This window comes from Vipera ursinii (genome assembly GCF_947247035.1).
Source record: "Vipera ursinii genome assembly, chromosome: 2".
Taxonomy (NCBI): domain Eukaryota; kingdom Metazoa; phylum Chordata; class Lepidosauria; order Squamata; family Viperidae; genus Vipera; species Vipera ursinii.
Window position 1 is genome coordinate 253,820,068 of NC_139513.1, and position 16,557 is coordinate 253,836,624.

Consider the following 16,557-nt stretch of genomic DNA (forward strand, 5'->3'; position numbering starts at 1 on the left):
CCCCCCCCCCCCACGCGCGCCCCAGGCAAAGCTACTCCGGCCTTCAGAAGACCGCGGATTATTTGACCTCACCTTTCGATTAAGGAAGTCCCTCCCGACGACATCGCCCTCCCTTACCTTTCCCCCGAGTTGCTCGGCTGTACCTGGCTGAAAAGGGTCGGCAAGTCCTTCCTTCCCTTCCGGCCATTCAGCTCCTCTAATTGCTCTCGCCGCGGCCGCTTTTGCAAGGGCGGGGGTCGGCGTCCCAGTTTTGGCCGTGAAGGACTGGCCAGGAGCCCTCATTGTGTCCCGCCAGGCCAATTCCAAGAGAGGGCCGGGAAGCCCTCGCAGCCTCGGCGGGATTTACGTTTGAGTAAGCGGACTTTGGGCCCAAGGCTCTTGGGGCGGGCAGTCCGGCGACTGCTGTTTTTCCCAGAGTCAGAGAAGAAGCCGGGCGGGCAGCGCAAAACCCGGAAGGTGCCCTGGCGGGGCGCCCCGTCGGCTCTTGCGGAGCCCGCTGGTCGTCTTCTCTTCCCAGCCCGGGAAGCCCCGGATCTGCAGGGGAGAATAACGGGGGGGGGGGGAGGGGGGGAAGGACCGGACTTGTTATTTGGGGAGACTGCTTCATTCCAGCATGTGCCTTTCTTTCTTTCTTTCTTTCTTTCTTTCTTTCTTTCTTTCTTTCTTTCTTTCTTTCTTTCTTTCTTTCTTTCTTTCTTTCTTTCTTTCTTTCTTTCTTTCTTTCTCCCTCCCTCTTTTCTTTCTTTCTTTCTTTCTTTCTTTCTTTCTTTCTTTCTTTCTTTCTTTCTTTCTTTCTTTCTTTCTTTCTTTCTCTTTCTTTCTTTCTCTTTCTTTCTTTTTCTTTCTTTTTTTCTTTCTTTCTCTTTCTTTCTTTCTTTCTTCTTTCTTTCTTTCTTTCTTTCTTTCTTTCTTTCTTTCTTTCTTTCTTTCTTTCTTTCTTTTCTTCTTCTTCTTCTTCTTCTTCTTCTTCTTCTTCTTCTTCTTCTTCTTCTTCTTCTTCTTCTTCTTCTTCTTCTTCTTCTTCTTCTTCTTCTTCTTCTTCTTCTTCTTCTTCTTCTTCTTCTTTGCAAAGCCGCATCCCACCTTTGAAAGTGGATCCGTTGACAAGTAAGGGTAATAAATGAGGGGCGCTTTCAGATAGATACCTCAGACGTGAAATTGCACCCAGCTGGTTGTGTAAGCAAACAAATCGCCCCATGTCCGAGGCTCTCGACTTGTGGCGGTGATGAATGGACGCCAGAGGTAAATGGCTCTTTAACTCGTTTAGGAATAAAACTCTTTTGGCTTCCCAAGTCAAAGCGCTCGGGAACGGCGTGGATCCGGCGTGAGTTTTTTTTTTTTACACAAAGAGTTTTATTAGCCTCTACTTGTGTTTCCCCCTTTTTTCTTTCTTCTGTCACCCCCCCCCCCCCGCCACCCCAGGTTGCTCTCGTCAAAACGCGGACTGGTTAGGAAGCCCCGGCAGGCCCGCGAAGCAGCCGCGCGCTCCCGGCAAGCAGGAAGACCCTTGGTTAAAACGTCGTTAGACTGACCGCTCGCCTTTTCCCTTGGAAACCCATTAGAAAAGATCAGCCCATTTCCTTTTTCTGGTTGGAGATATATTTTACTCCTCTCTTTGTGGAGAGTTAAGGCTACCTTAAGACGACCAAACACCCTATTCTGACCGGACGTAAAACAAACTGCAACCCAAATTCTGTTCCTGTAGGCAAGTGTGTGGAGTTCCCCCTCTCTGTCCAGGCTTGTGATGCTGGGGCTACTCGGTATATGGGTCATTTCTTCCGGGGTTCTTAAAACAGTTAACCTAACTCCTCGGGTAGTACAACAAACACAAATGAAGGGGTGCTTTTAAACTCCTACTTTTAAAACTCCCAAAATAGTTTAACTCTTGAGTTATTCCAGTTAACTGCAGAGAAATGTAAAACTCTCATCCTTTGCAAACATTTTATCTGCAAAGAAAAATCATTTGATTTTAGGGTAACATATTATATGATACCTCCAATTCTACGTGGGAAAAAACCCGAATGACCAAAGATCTACATACATACACACACACACACACACACACACACACACACACACACACACACACACACACACACACATATATATATATATATATATATATATATATATATATATATATATATATATATATATATATATATATATATATATATATATATATATATATATATATATATATAATATACTGACTAGAGTTACTTCATGATAGTGTAACTTAAAAGGAAGCAGGCTAACTAAAGTTCTTTTAGCAGCCTGAAGAAAAGTCTTTAGCTTGAACTACTTATAGATGTTTTCTTTGGTATGTTACTACCTTTTACATAGATGAGGCTGTCCAAAATACACTTGTTCTTTGCCCCTTTTATCTGTGGTCACACACACACACACACACACACATATATGTGTGTGTGTGTGTGTGACCACAGATAATTCTCATATAGCAATTATGGGAGCCCAGGCATCTTGTATCAATTTAAAAAAAACAACTAAACTGGCTGTGGCTGAATTCCACCCATCAAACAAATTAAATCCAATTGATGATTGGAATAGGACACGTGTTCACCAATCTTGGAAGCATCCATTCCCCTAATTTTCTCCCAAAATCAGTTTACCACTTCCTGGTTTCTTCTTGTATCTTGGGTCGATATTCCCATTACCACAACTAACAAAGACCCCTGGTCCAGTTGACATGAGATGCTGGGATGTGTAGTCAATAGATCTGTAGGGGACCAGGTTGAAAGAAGGGTGTTCATTTACTTTAAGCACTTCCAGTGTTCAGCTGCCAGCAAAATGCTGAGGTTTTTTTTCCCCCTTAGGAAGATGTAACCCCTTTTCTCATGAAGGCATGAAGAGACCTCTAAACCTTGTTGTCCTTGAAGGCAACAACAAATGTACAAAAAAGAGCCTGTAGTGACTGAATGAAAAAAAGTGCTACTTTAGAGACAGCTTTCAATTTCAGGGCCATATGCTTAAAGCCATAATTTCATTTTGCAAAGTCACACAGATATACAGACACATAGAGCCCACCCCTTATCAAAGGTCAATTTCCATCACTCGTTTCCGAATACCCCAAAGTTCGGCTGTCTAGAAAGGGCTAGATTGAAACAACCGAAGCGCAGTTAGAGGCCAAGCCTTACGGAAACATTTGCCAAAATCAACTAAAATTGGCAGAGGGTCTGTAACTGCAGCAAAGATGAACCCAAGGCCATAGAACTGAAGCCTAAGTGGCATCCTGGCTTCGAGAGCAAATCAAGGTTTATTTGGCAACCATACCCACTTCCACAGCACGCAGGATTTTGGGGATTTATTTATTTTGTTCAGTGTTACTGCTAGATTCCAACCCATATTTCCCGCAGCATTTAGATAACCTTGGAAGATAGCTTTGGTTTCTAAAACCATTCTCCCCCCTCCCTTTTTGGCATGGCTAAAGATATCATGCTGTATGACTAGAAGCAAAACTTTTTTTTCTAAGGCAGCTTTTTAGCTGAGATTCTGTGCACCTACTGGCCCAAAGTTTTCCAACAAGCATTGTTTGGTTTCTCCCTCCCTTATTAAAACAAACTGGGAAGGCCACATTCCAAGTATTTACACAAGAGATCTGGAAATAAAAAGAAACCCTGGTTGGGATAGCCTCATTCCTGAAAAATACCTTATCTAGACTTTTTGCTTCCTTCCAGTTTTAGAACATTTCTTCATATTATGGATCTTCACAATCAAAAGTGAGTTAGGGTAGGCAAAAAGAAAAAAAAATGATCCGAGAAATTATAGCCTGGTTTTATGAATTGGAATCCATCTTGTAATTCTGAGAATGCTTTGGGATTTCTCAAGGACCTTAATGCTACCGAGGGCTAGATAGTGAAGGTCAATCAAAGACTAATACAGAATATATTAAAGTGTCTGATTCTAAAGGCTGGTTTCTCTGGTCCCACTCTGCAAAATTAGAGGCACACGACCAGTTCAGTTTTAGGCAGTATTGAAACAAACGAAAGCCAAGGTACCCGAACATTTTCTTGACAAGGACTAGTCTTACAGACTAGGGGCTGACAGAGGTGATTTAGAAATTCGGACTCATTGGCTAAGTGTCCTAAGATCTCTTGCTTTGGAATACTGAGGAAGGAAGGAAGGAAGGAAGGAAGGAAGGAAGGAAGGAAGGAAGGAAGGAAGGAAGGAAGGAAGGAAGTCAAGTGAGTTACACTGGAAACGCTTGTCAATGAAAACAAAAAGGCACAGGAATGCAGGCAGCAAATTAATAGGGGGAAAAACTCGCCATCAATTTCTCTAGCTGAAAATCCTGCCTTATCATGAATCCTTCCTAGTTTAGAGGACTAGGAAGAGAAGCTGAGAGAGAGGATGTGTGTGTGGGGGGGCAGACTCACAGGAACGTTACTTTTAAAGATCTGGGCTTTATTAATACGTTAAGAAAGAGCTCCCTTGGCAGTATAGGTTCTTACAGCTCCATCTCAGATCCTATAAAACATTAATGCCCTGAAAGCTGTTACCGGGATTGGCAGAGACCAGGTCCAAGGCCTGGGAAAGTTGTCCTCTTCAAAAGGGGTTCCGCACTGAGAACTGCTGATGCACTTGAAAGGGGGGGGGAGGGAGTGGGAGAAAGAAGCTGGGCGGAGACCCCCTGTGTTCAAATGAAGGCGAAGCCTCAAGGAGACTCCTCAATGTCCTCCCCTCCCCCTCCCCGGAAGGGCACACAGGCCTGTCCTTGGCTCTGAACAGAGCACCAGACATTTGCATCTACGTTTCTCTTATGCCACCCTCTGAAGACCAGATCACTGGGAAATCCTTCTCTAAAGAACCCAGAAACCCGAAGCCACATTAGCTGGTCTTGTGGTGTATATATTGTGGGGGGAGTTTAGGACCCATAAAAAAATTGTTTAACCTCTACAAAGATACTGGTGTCTTATACACTCCACAGGCAGTCTCCACCCTCACCCCCAGCCCGTCACATAGAGCATTCCATTGGTATTCCGGATTAAAGCTATTAAAGGGATTCTCCAACTCTTGTTTCGTCAGCTTTAGTCAGAAACCCTGCAACCTCAAACCAATTAGCTTGGGAATGCCTAGAGACAGAGGCGCCTTACCAGAAACCAGGTTCAACCTGTTACCTCCATTCCCGCCCCTTGAAACTCTGCTGGAAGCTGCAAACCAAGGGCTGATGCGGGGAGGGAAAGGACGCCCCCAACTCCACAGACAACCCAAGTGGGGAGGGGAACTCCAAGGAGCACAGATGAGGGGAGGGCAGTGGGACTTCCGGCTCTTCAGGGCGTTCTGGCCTTTTGTTCTTTTTTTGCTAAATTCTTTTATTTTTGTTTAAATTCTCACTTCAATTTTTAATTCTTGAAGAACAGCTTCGACAACATATATCGCACTCATTATAAGAAGCAAAGGGTTATATCAAAAATTATTAGTATAGAATCACAGGAAGCCTGGTTTGGAACCAGAAAAAAATACAAAACAGATATAGATACATACACACAGAACAATTCCTTGCTTTTTTTTTAATAATTATTTGGAAAACGTTATTTCCCCCTCCCTAATTTTTTGTTTCTTGTGTTGGTTTTTTTTCCTCCTTTATGCGCATAACGATGTTTTAAATTTTACAAAAAAAGTGAAAATAAAGACTAATATTTTACAAAATGAAGAACAATGTTCGTGGTCAGTGTTTACCTGTGGATCCCCCTCCCGTTCCCCCTCCCCCTCAGTCAGTTCGGCTTCAGTTTCGTTTCTTAAAACTGTGTTTGCTGTACAGTTGATCACCACTTCAGGTCCGTGATCAAGCCAGGAAAATCCATCTAAATCCTCTTCCTCCTTCTTTCCCGGAGGGGGGTGGGGCGGGGCGGGCGGGCAGTATAATGAGACAATCCCTTGGGTCTTTGCTATTTTTGTTTATTCGTTTTAAAGTCTCCCACCTCGGGTGTCGGTGTCGTGTCTCCCTTGGTTCCAGACAGGCGAGCTGCCCCTTTTGGCCACCGCCGCCGGGGGGGCCGGAGTTGCCAGCCTCCTCCGCCAGTCTTTCCTTCAAGACGAGGTTTCCAGGCGCCCCGGCCTTGGGGAAGTGGGGCGTTTGTGGGTCCCTTTCTTTGCTCTCTCTCTCTCTCTCTCTCCTCGGGACCCCCCCTCTAGCCGCTCAGCCGCAAGGCCTGTGGCGGGTGCGCTAAGCGGGGGGAGGCCAGGGGCTGCTTTAGGAACACTGGATGGACATGTAAGGCCAGTTGAAGCTGCTGCCGGAGAGCAGCATGTCTCGGATGAGCGTCTCGATGGGGGTTTTACCTACCAAGCGGACGAAGAAGAGCTGCTCGATGACCGACGAGGAGACGGTGCGCAGGGAAGGCAGCCGGAGGAGCAGCTTGCCGAAGCGGCTGGGCTGGTTGGGGTACTGGCTGCGCACGTATTCCTCCAGGGCGCACTGCGACTTCTCCTGCAGGCTCTCGATGTGCGCCGCGTCCGACAGGCCACAGGCATCTGTCCGGCCAGCAGAGAAGCAGCGCGAGCGAGAGGGAGAGAGAGAGAGAGAGAGAGAGCAGGGCAAGAGGGTTAGCGAGGGGCGGGCCACCGCGGCCAGCCGGCAGGTAGCCCCCCTCCCTCCCGACCGGAGACCCCAGGCAGCCCCTCCCCGCGGCCTTGCGCGGGCTTCCTTCTGCATCTGACTGGCATCTCTCTCTCTCAAAAAAAAAAAAAAAAGGGCCGTGGGCAGGGGGCACCGGAGCTACCTTTCTCGGCCCGGCAGCACCGCGGCTGCAGACGCCAGGAAGCGCCCAGGCCTCGCTTCCTTCCCTGAGTTGCATCCTATTGTTAGCCGGTGGACACGCGTACTTGCCCTCCCCGCGGAGGGCGAGCGAGAGAGGCTCCAGAAGGATACTTCGCGGAGAGTCTCCGAAGGACGCCTTCCCCCCCCTCCTCCGGCGCCCCCTCCACTCTAGGGAAAGGCTCCCGGGGGGGGGGGGGACTCGATGGGGCCAGGGCTGCGCGTGCAGGCGAGAGAGCCGAAGCAGGCTAAGATTGGAGCCGCTCGCACGAAAGGCCGCCGCCTCCATTTCCGGGAGGGGAAGGTGGTGATGATGTGTGTGTGTGTGTAGTGGGGGGGCGGGTTGAAAGAGAAGGCGAGCTAGAGCAGCGCGCTCGCTTTGTCTCCGGATCTGGACGATCGGAGTAATTGAAATTTGGTGGCATCTCTAGAAAGCCGGATAATCATTGCCGGGAAAATGGCTCAGCTCCCCGCCTCTCTGCCCCCCCACCCCCCGCGCTAAGAAGGCGTCTGCAGCTGCTCCCGCTCGCGCTCACAAAGCTGCGCCGCCTGCCTGGCCTGAGCTGGGAGGCTGCAGCTATACCCGAGGAAGAAGGCCTCCTCCAGAGAGTCGGGAAAGTGCCTAGCTCCAGTTCTCTTTCGGAAGGGGAGGACACGCATTTCCCGGAACCAGAAAATGGCATAAGAGACCCTCCCTTCCTATGTATACATTCCGCATCTGCCTGCTTCCCTCCTTTCTCCTAGGGTTAAAAAAAACAAACAGGGCCGGGGTATCAACCCATTCTTCCTAATAGTTTTCCGGCCGCCTCCATCATCATCATCATCATCATTATTATTATTATTATTATTATTATTATTATTATTATTATTATTATTATTATTATTATTATTATTATTAAGCAGCTTTCGGGGAGGTGGTATGGGGAGAAGAAAAAAATAAAAGTCCAAGAAAAAGAAGCGGGGGTGGGGGGAAGCCACCTGCGCATAAGCGGCGGGTGCTTCGGGCGGGGAAGCGGGGAGCCGCTGTCGCCTGCCTTGTTCAGATTCGCAACTTGTTTTCTTCTATCAATAATAAATATTTCAAAACATCGTGATCACAAGGCAGCCGTCAACTAGCGCGGCGGTTTAGCGGAGATCAAAGCAGCTTTTGAGATGGATGTGCGTGCGTGTGTGTGTGTGTGGGGGGAGAATGGTGTGTGAGAGTGGGTGTATATGTACGTATGGATGTATTAATCTGGGGGAGGGTCGCCTACGCAGACCTTGAAAACGTAACACCTAGAAAAAGGCAATGAAAAAATTATTTGCACAATCCCTTTTGAGCTGTTGTTTTAGCTGGTATCAGCCTATTAGTTTTGTGACAAGGGATCTCCCGTTTTCCGGCCGGGGCTCTCAAAAGATTGCCAGGCACCTTCGTGCCCACGCTTCTGGCCTCAAGCGAAAATAGAAATAAACCAAGCTATAATTCAAACGCTTCTGAGGAACAGACCTTCATGACCCCAGCTACAGACTAAGGACCGCTTAGATGTACAATTACGCACGCCCGACTGTTGTGCTAATCCATGCTTTTGCCTTAAATGCAGTGATCATTTGCAACATCTAAAATCGGGGGAGGAGGCGTGGGGAGGAAAAAAAAGAGAGCGAGAATGTGTGTGTGTGTGTGTGTGAGAGAGAGAGTGTGTGTGTGTGTGAGAGAGAGAGAGAGAGAGGAGGGAGGGAGATTGCAATGCACAGACGTCATGCAACAGAGACCTGCCCTTATTTGTGGTCCATTATAGTGAAGAGTCACTATCTTCTTTAGCTGTGACGAAGAGATCTTTCTCCTCTACACCCTTTTGCTTCTACTCCCGCTCTCTCCCCCCCCCCCCCCCGTTTGCCACGTTGCCCTTTTCCACCATGGTCTTTAGTTTCAGGCAAGTTCTAAATAAGGCAGGATAAAAGAGTCTGGTTGCCTCTCTTTGGAGTCTCCCTGCCCTATTCTCTGGATTGGTGAAATATTTATTTCTGCTTCTGCTTTCTCCAGCTTGAGGCCACCACTGGGATTGTGAGAAAAGAGCATCGGCAAAGCCTCTCCCCCCCCCTCTCCTTAATATATCCAACAGATGCTTAATAAAACATATCTTCTTCTGTTATTTTTTCTTCTTCAAGCTTTACTCCTACCTAGCGCAAGAGGGGTGGACTTTGAATTTACTTGGCACTCCTCGCGCTCAAGATAATTCTCTCCTCCCCAGCAAACATGTCTGGATCGAGGAGATGCTTTCCAACCAGACAATCTGAAAATTAATTAAACAATCTGTGCTATCTGATCGATTAGCTGATTGAGTTGAGATGAAATAGACCAAAGAAGGAAAGTGATGCATGTTCGTCTTTTTTTAGCTTACTTCTTTTCAGAAAAGAAATGAGAAATGAGAGGAGAGGGACTATGAAGGCAGAAGGTGGTGGACATAAAAACTGTGTTTCTCTCACTTTTTGAAGAGCTTATAATTTTCCCTGCAGTCATTATTTGTTGGTATTTTCCTTTCCAATCAATGGCAGAGAAACTATATAAATAAATAAAAATTACTATACCTCTACTACACATGACTAGCACATGTCATTCAGCTTTTGTTATTAGGTGGAGAATATTTTACCTAATGCACCTGGGAGTGTTAAGTGCTAAACAAAACAAAACAAAAATATATACTGTTTGCAAATGAGAGAATGAGTAATCAACATTGTTACTGTATGGGAGATAGATTTATACAACTGACCTGCTCTGATATTTCTGTGGGTAATATTACTCCTATGATTCTAAGTTGTAGAGAGGAATGTGCATTCCCATGTGTTAATTAAAAAATAGCATATTGGTGTGAAAAGTAAACATGTTGGGATTACTTTTAAGGTGCTGCTTAACATGAGGATAGTCTCCAAACTTCTTGTGGGTGAACAAAAATATTCTGAAGTCCAAATGATGCTGATCAAATAAATAAAAATATATATAAGAAACACACTAATCTCCAAGCAGGCTTAAACACTGATCTCTCATCTAAAAACACCAATGATTTTGAAGCAAGACTTATTTTACATTTAGGATCAGATTGCTGAGTTAAGCCTCTGGGACCAGGTGGCTAAAAATGTTTTCTCCATCCATCAAAGTTTGCTTAAAAAGTTGGATGGCTTGATGAAAGATTTGCCATCAATTACCTTCTGGCCAGCAATCAAAACAAGATTAGCCCAAGTGGAAATGAGTGTATATGAAAACTGAAAAGGAGGAGGTAGTTGAAGTGGGGGAATGTGGGGGTGGGTGGGAAAGAACCATCAAAGGGGTTATGCTGGAAAATGCTATTCCAGTCTACCAATTGTTATTGAATGAATAATTATGAACAATTAACATTGCTGTGAACTCCCCCCAAATATAGCAATAATATCTGCTTTATTAAATCAGCCTGGTAAGGTTGGGCCTTGAGGATTTGAGAAAATGAAGAGGGGGGTGTCAGGCTTTTTATTCTGGGGGGTCATTTCAGTGAAGTCCCTTTAAGCAACCACCTTTCTTTACATTCTGGCTGAAAAAGGTTCCGTTTTAAAACTCATCTGAATATTTCTGCCCTTTGTCCAGTTCCCCCAGTCTCCAAAGGAAGAAATGGCTAGGAAAAAGTATTTAAGGCTGCAGTTGAAATCCCCCTGAAAAATGCCAGCAGGGTCCCTTTTAGTCAGTTGTGAAAAACATGTTTCCGCCAGAAAAACAGGCCAAAGATAAATGCAGCTCTAAGGCTGCTTCGTAAATCTCCCCATTTGTTTTAAGATCTGCACTTGATCCTCTGCAAAGAAAGGAGTCCTCACTCCCAGCCTTGCATTTGCAGCCAGAGGAACAAGGGGGGGCAGTCACAGTCCACCTCTCTGAGCATTGCGCATACCAATGAGTCCCCATCTAAATAAATTATCCAGTGTTCAAATCGATATTAATACTATGTTTGCTACATTAAGGTTTTGCACAAATTTAAGAGTCGTTTGACTACAATGTAAATACTATTTCTCAGGCACGTGAGGCTAGAAATATTAATAGATTCTTTCTCTAAATCAGAAATTCAGCAAGCCGGGGCCAATGAAATCTTTGTCTATTGCTTGACTTCAGGTTTAAGGGGAAATTTAATAGTACTCAAGCACACGAAAAAGATTTTTTTTTAAACAGCACAACCATTTCCATAACCTTTCAATCCCAGGCAGTCCTACTTGGGAGTAAATTCTGTTGCATTCAGTGGCATTTATTTTTGAGCAGATGTGCATGTGATTGTCCTGTGCAGAGTGCAAATTTAAGTCACAGACAGCCATACTTTTCCAGTAAGACTCAAAGGCCATCTTGTAGATTTATTCATAAATCTTTGATTTTGTTTATAGTGGTGGCTCAGCCAGGTTTTCCATAATAAAAAAGATGCCTGAATTTTTATAGACTTCAACCAGAGCACTTCAAAGGTGAGGTTAATATCCTCTTTTGCAAAGTTAATTTGAGCCATCTATCATAAACAAAATTATGGACCAGCACTTTATATCCATCCCTGTTTCTAATTTAATTGTGTGGGGGTGGGGGGGTGTTGCAACCAATCTGTTAGTATTTGTATAGAGTTGCCTTATGTGTTTTAATGTATTTTTATCTCCAAACCAGAGCTTGGAGAAGAAAAACTACAGAACTACAGAAATGTTTGGAGATGGGAGAAAGAGAATAATAAATGGGGCTGGAACTTTGAGAAAAGACCAAGAAAATATCTCTGAAAATCTTGGGGCAAGCCTCTCTCTCTCTCTCTCTCTCTCTCTCTCTCTCTCTCTCTCTCTCTCTCTCTCTCTCTCTCTGTGTGTGTGTGTGTGTCTCTCCTTTTTAAGCAGGAAAGGAGTGGGGAGGTTCTTTTGGCCTTCAGGTCAATTTTTACCTACTCCTCTGATCTCAGCAATTGGAATTATGAATACTTTCCAGTAAAGGGGGAGGGAGAATCACACAGCAATAAAGCAGGAATGTGGAGGATTTATTTGTATCTCTGCCTTCCTGTTCAACAAGCTCTGGTGAAAAACCTTAGCCAAGGTTTTAAACTTCCTCCTCCTCCCTTCTTTCTCTTGCTCACTCTCTTGCTCACACATTTTAATTTACTCCCCCTGCTCGGAAGCCAAACTCCGGCCAAGGCAGCCAACAGCGCATCCCTTAAGCCTCCGCTTGGCCAATTTCACTGCAGGCCTACAAGTTGGAAGCTGTCCTGGCCCAGGTCCACCAACTCGCAAGGCCTGCAAGCCAGGCCCTGAGAGAGCTTTGCCTCTCCCGGACCCGGGAGCTACCTCTTCCTTTGGCCCAAGGTCTCCGGGGAAAGGGCCTGCGAGGCTGCTTCGCCTCCAGCTCCTCCTCCTCCTCCTCCTCCTCCAGCCTTCTAGCCCAGCCCGGCCCGGCCCACTGACCTGAGGTGAAGAGGACGATGGCTTTGAGGCAGCTGTATTCGGCGGAGTCGACGTGCAGGGCCTTGAGCTTCTCCACCTGCTCCTGGAAGATGCGGATGTGGTCCATGAAGGCCACCACGCGGTCGGCGGACATGGGCGAGGCGTGGAGGCCGGCGGCGGCCAGGAGCGGGGCCACGTGCAGCGGCATGGAGCACTGGGCGGCGTTGAGCACGAAGAGCTCGCTCCAGGTGAGGCGCAGCAGGGCCACCTGGTCGGTGATCTGCAGGTCCGGGAAGAAAGGGATGTTGCGGGCCCACTCGACGGCGCTGAAGAGCAGCCGCGCCGCCAGCTCGCAGATGTTCTCGATGCCCATGATGTTGTTGGGCTGCATGCACTGGCTGCCGTAGCGCGACGTCGGGTAAGGCTCGGCTCGCAGCAGCAGCGAGATGTAGCCCGACAGGTAGCAGTGGCCGTTCAGCGGGTCGCCGTTGGTCAGCGCGTACTGGCCCGGGTTCGGCTGGCTCGGAGGCATCCTTCCTCGCTGAACCGCTGACGAAAAGAGGGAGAGAGAGAGAAAAGGAGAGGAAATGTGCATCCGGCAGCCTGGGCAAAAACCCCAGCCCTCCCCAGACAGCCGTCGCCCCGCGCCAGGCGAAGCAGCAGCAGCAGCAGCCGCAGCAGCAGCCGCAGCAGCAGCAGCCCAAGCAAAGCGCGCGCGCGCGCGCGCACACACACACACACACAAGCGCGCTCCCTCTGACACACGCAAACAGAAACACACACACACACACACACACACAAATCTGAAGGTATGTGTATGGGTAATACGGCAGACACAGACACAATGTAAGCCTCCCTCCCCTCCTGCAACCTTGCATTGTTGTGCAAATGGGGACGCCCAGATGCTCCCTGCGAGGGAGGTTGCCTTTCTCCCTGCAAGAAGGTAGTGGTGGTGGTGATGGTGAGGATGAGGATGATAAGAAGAAGAAGAAGAAGAAGAAGGTGATACAGATAAAAGCACAAGCTTTTCAAAACTGCTTCTGCCAATGCTTAAAAAATAAAAAAAATCAGGTCCCACCTGCAAAATGCTCCCGCTTTGTCTTTCCAGAGAACCAGTGAGACATTCTGAGTCCTCTGGAGCCCAGTCAGTGCTCAAAGTTGTTGCAATTGCAAAATACTATCCAGCCAAGCCTCCCCTTTATTTGCCAGTCTGGAATCGCACAATAAGGCTACCAAACTGGGAAGGGGGGGCAGTGTGGGGGTCAGGGAGAGCTCTCCTTAGCCTTGTAAGCTACTCTTGCCTAAACAATCAAGTCCCAGTCCAACTAAACACACACACACAGAGACAGACACACACACACAGACTCACAGGGCAAGCTCCTACCCAATTTAAATGGATCATTCTGTATTTAAAAGGATGGGGTGTGTGTGTGTGTGTGTGCTGTTATGGTAAAAGAGATGAATTAAAATAAAATGTGAACTTACAGAAGCCGAACATGAGCAGCAAGTAAAGAAGGATAGCACCAAGTCTTTAACTGTGTGGTTCCAGAAAGCACCAACTTGCTACTGCTTTGACCAGTGAAGACAAATATGCATGCACTATACATACATACATACATACATACATACATACGTACGTACACACACCACATGCCTGCACACACTGCTCGAATGCCATGGATTCATTCACTATCCCAAATGTAAGCATGTTTGGATTTATTTAAAGCTGAACAAACTTTGTGTATGTGTGTATGGGCGTAAGTGTGTGATTTACTCATCTGAGGCCAAAAGATTCTAACCTGAGGCTTATAAATAAAGGTGACAAGGTGAAGGGAGGGCCTGTGGTGAACATTTTAACCTCTCCAAATAAATATTTTCTGTTTCATACCATTACATATTTTAATCATTTTCAATCAAGATATTTCTGTCTAGTGTCAGAACCTCACCTCGATTTACTATAGTTACTATAGTTTAGATTTCCAAAGCTGCAGCTGTGCATTTCAAACACAGTTCAAAGATAGTGAGGGATTTATCTCCTTCATATATTTCTGTATTGATTAATTTCTAGTTTTGTTTCTTCAAGATGTCTTTCCTGACAAAAGCTGGCTGAAGCTACAAATGAAGTCATCAGTAGACAGTTTTTTTTTTTAAAAAAAATCTTTTTCTCTATGGCACAACATTTAACATTTTTCAAATTTTCATTGCAGAAAATGAATTTTTTTAAATCTATTTGACACTTAGGACATTTTTAATCAGAGCATGGGAAAGAGCATATACTGCAGTCAATCTGGGTAAAGGAAAAAATAAAAAGTAAGATGGAAATATATTATGAATAAAGAGCTTCTCTCTTTGGGGCGGGAAAAGAATCTTGCTATTACAACATTGGAAGTATTAGTGTTTGTTTTCAAACATTGACCAGCACAATCCAGAAATAAGCTATGCCTTATGGTAACAACAACGACAATAACAACAGCAGCAGCAACAGCAATCATTGACTTGGGGGGGCGGTTTGCAACCGGTAAGTAGTACTGTATTTAAGAGACAATGAGATTTCATAGGGAAATGAAATGAAGAGCACACTGAGGAATGGGGGTGGGGAAATGGTAAAAGTAAAAAAAAAAAAAAAAGCAGAGCACATTCACAAACTTTCCTTCCAAAGCGTGAGAGGAAAAAAGGAATCTGGGCAAAGGCCAGATGTGGGAAAACGAGGAGTAGCTAGCAGGTGAGGAAGGCAGCAGAGAGAAGCAACGCAAGCAGCACAATTCACACAGAGAGACAGACGCACGCATAGCCAGCCTTGCCATACATTTCTTTGGGGAGGTGAGGAAGTTTTTGACTCCTCTGAAGTTAGGATCCCCCCCACCCCCCACCCTTCCCATTTTAATAGGGGTTAAAAAAAGAGTGAAAAAAAGAGGCTGGGGAAGCAAGCCAGCATGGAAAGAAAGGGCTACTCATTTGTCCCTTTCCTCCTTCCTCAGTTCCAAATTACTTTTTTTTTTTTTTAAAAAAAAGGCAGGAGTGGGGAAGAGAGAGAGAGAGAGACACGGAGAGCGATAGGACTCGTTGACTCAGACGCTCGGTTGTCTTGGCTGCTGACATTAATAATAATAATAATAATAACAACAACCGTAATAATAATCTGCGGCTGGAGTGGGGAAACTGCGATATGGGGGGGGGAGGGTGAAGAGGACGGGGGGGGGGACCAGCACATCTCCCCCACCCTCTCCAGGACCCGCTGTCAACGCACACCCCATGGGGGAGTAGAATAGGGAGGAAATCATATTCACCTTCCCTCCTCATGCCCACTTTGAGGCACTTCTTCAGGCGGCAGTATTGGCACTGGTTGCGGTGGTGCTGGTCGATGGGACAGTTCCGGTTGGCCCGGCAAGTGTACGTTAAGTTCCTGCGGACGCTCCGCTTGAAGAAACTTTTGCAGCCCTCGCAGGTGAACTGCCCGTAGTGCTTCCCGCTGGATTTGTCGCCGCAGACCACGCACTCGATGTGCTGCTGCTGCTGCTGCTGCTGACTCTGGCCGGAGCCTTGCTGCTGCTGGCCCTTGTCGCCCGGCGTGGACGGGGCGCCTGGCTGGCTCGGCGTTTGCGGCGTGTGGGGGGCCGCCGAGGCCCCTTGCTGCGGATCCCGGCCCGGCTGAGCTGCTCCGGTGGGGCCGCCCCCGGCCACGTCCTCTTGCGCATCTCGCCAGCTGCTAACTACCATTGCCATATCTCGGGCCCGCGGAGGAAAAAAAAAAAGGGGTGGGGGTGGGGGTCCGCCGGGGAAAAGGCCGGGAGAGGAGGGGGTCCGGGCTGGGGGGGGAGGGATGGGGTGGGGGAGAAGGAGGCTTCCCGGGCTGGGGGGGTGGGAAAGCAGAAGCGAGGGATCAGGACTCCTCCCGCTTGGCTGCTGCCGCCGCCGCCGCTCCTACGGCCGCCGCCGCCGCCTCCTGCTCTCTCGGCTGGTTGCTTTCCGCTTCTCTCCCCTGCCCTGCCCCCCGCCTGCCCTCCTTCCTGCCTTCCTCCCCTCCGCCTCGCCTTCCCCGCTCCCGCGTTTTCCCTCTCCCCGCCTCGGATTCGGGGTGATTCCCCGGGAGAGGGCGATGGGATTCCGGCGAGCTTTCAAGCCTTTCTCGGTGGTCTCCGGCAAGGCTCAGGAAGCGTTTCTGCGCCGCCCGGCCGGAGCCTTTGCCTCCTTCCCTCCCCCAAGCAAGGCGTCCTTTTTCAAGTTGCAAAACCAAGCGGGGTGAAGCGGGCTGTCGGGAAAGACATTCAGGAGGGTCACCCTGGAGAGGAGAGGGAGAGGGAGCGGGAGCGGGAGGAGGAGGAGGAGGAGGAGGAGGAGGGAAAGGAGGAAGAGGAGGTGATCGACTCGCTCGACCCAGTCCGGGCCGG

The 16,557-nt window shown here is 47.6% G+C and overlaps 1 protein-coding gene across 1 annotated transcript; it reads right to left on the bottom strand.

Annotated features, from left to right (window-relative positions):
• Positions 1 to 5,203: 5,203 nt before the first annotated feature.
• Positions 5,204 to 16,092, bottom strand: NR2F1 (nuclear receptor subfamily 2 group F member 1). The gene is made up of 3 exons (XM_083355119.1): positions 15,457 to 16,092; positions 12,191 to 12,718; positions 5,204 to 6,495 (listed from the first exon to the last, which is right to left on the bottom strand). Exons 1-3 carry the CDS (start codon positions 15,890 to 15,892, stop codon positions 6,215 to 6,217), a joined length of 1,245 nt encoding a protein of 414 aa, XP_083211245.1. The 5' UTR covers positions 15,893 to 16,092; the 3' UTR covers positions 5,204 to 6,214.
• Between the last annotated feature and the right edge of the window lie 465 nt (positions 16,093 to 16,557).

Excerpts from the sequence above, each read along its gene's own strand:
- NR2F1 (XM_083355119.1), bottom strand. The coding sequence starts at position 15,892 with ATGGCAATGGTAGTTAGCAGCTGGCGAGATGCGCAAGAGGACGTGGCC. Across the intron at positions 12,719-15,456 it reads AGTGGGCATGAGGAGGGAAG|CGGTTCAGCGAGGAAGGATG; the intron begins GTGAATATGATT and ends TCTTTTCGTCAG. Across the intron at positions 6,496-12,190 it reads CATCGTCCTCTTCACCTCAG|ATGCCTGTGGCCTGTCGGAC; the intron begins GTCAGTGGGCCG and ends CTGGCCGGACAG.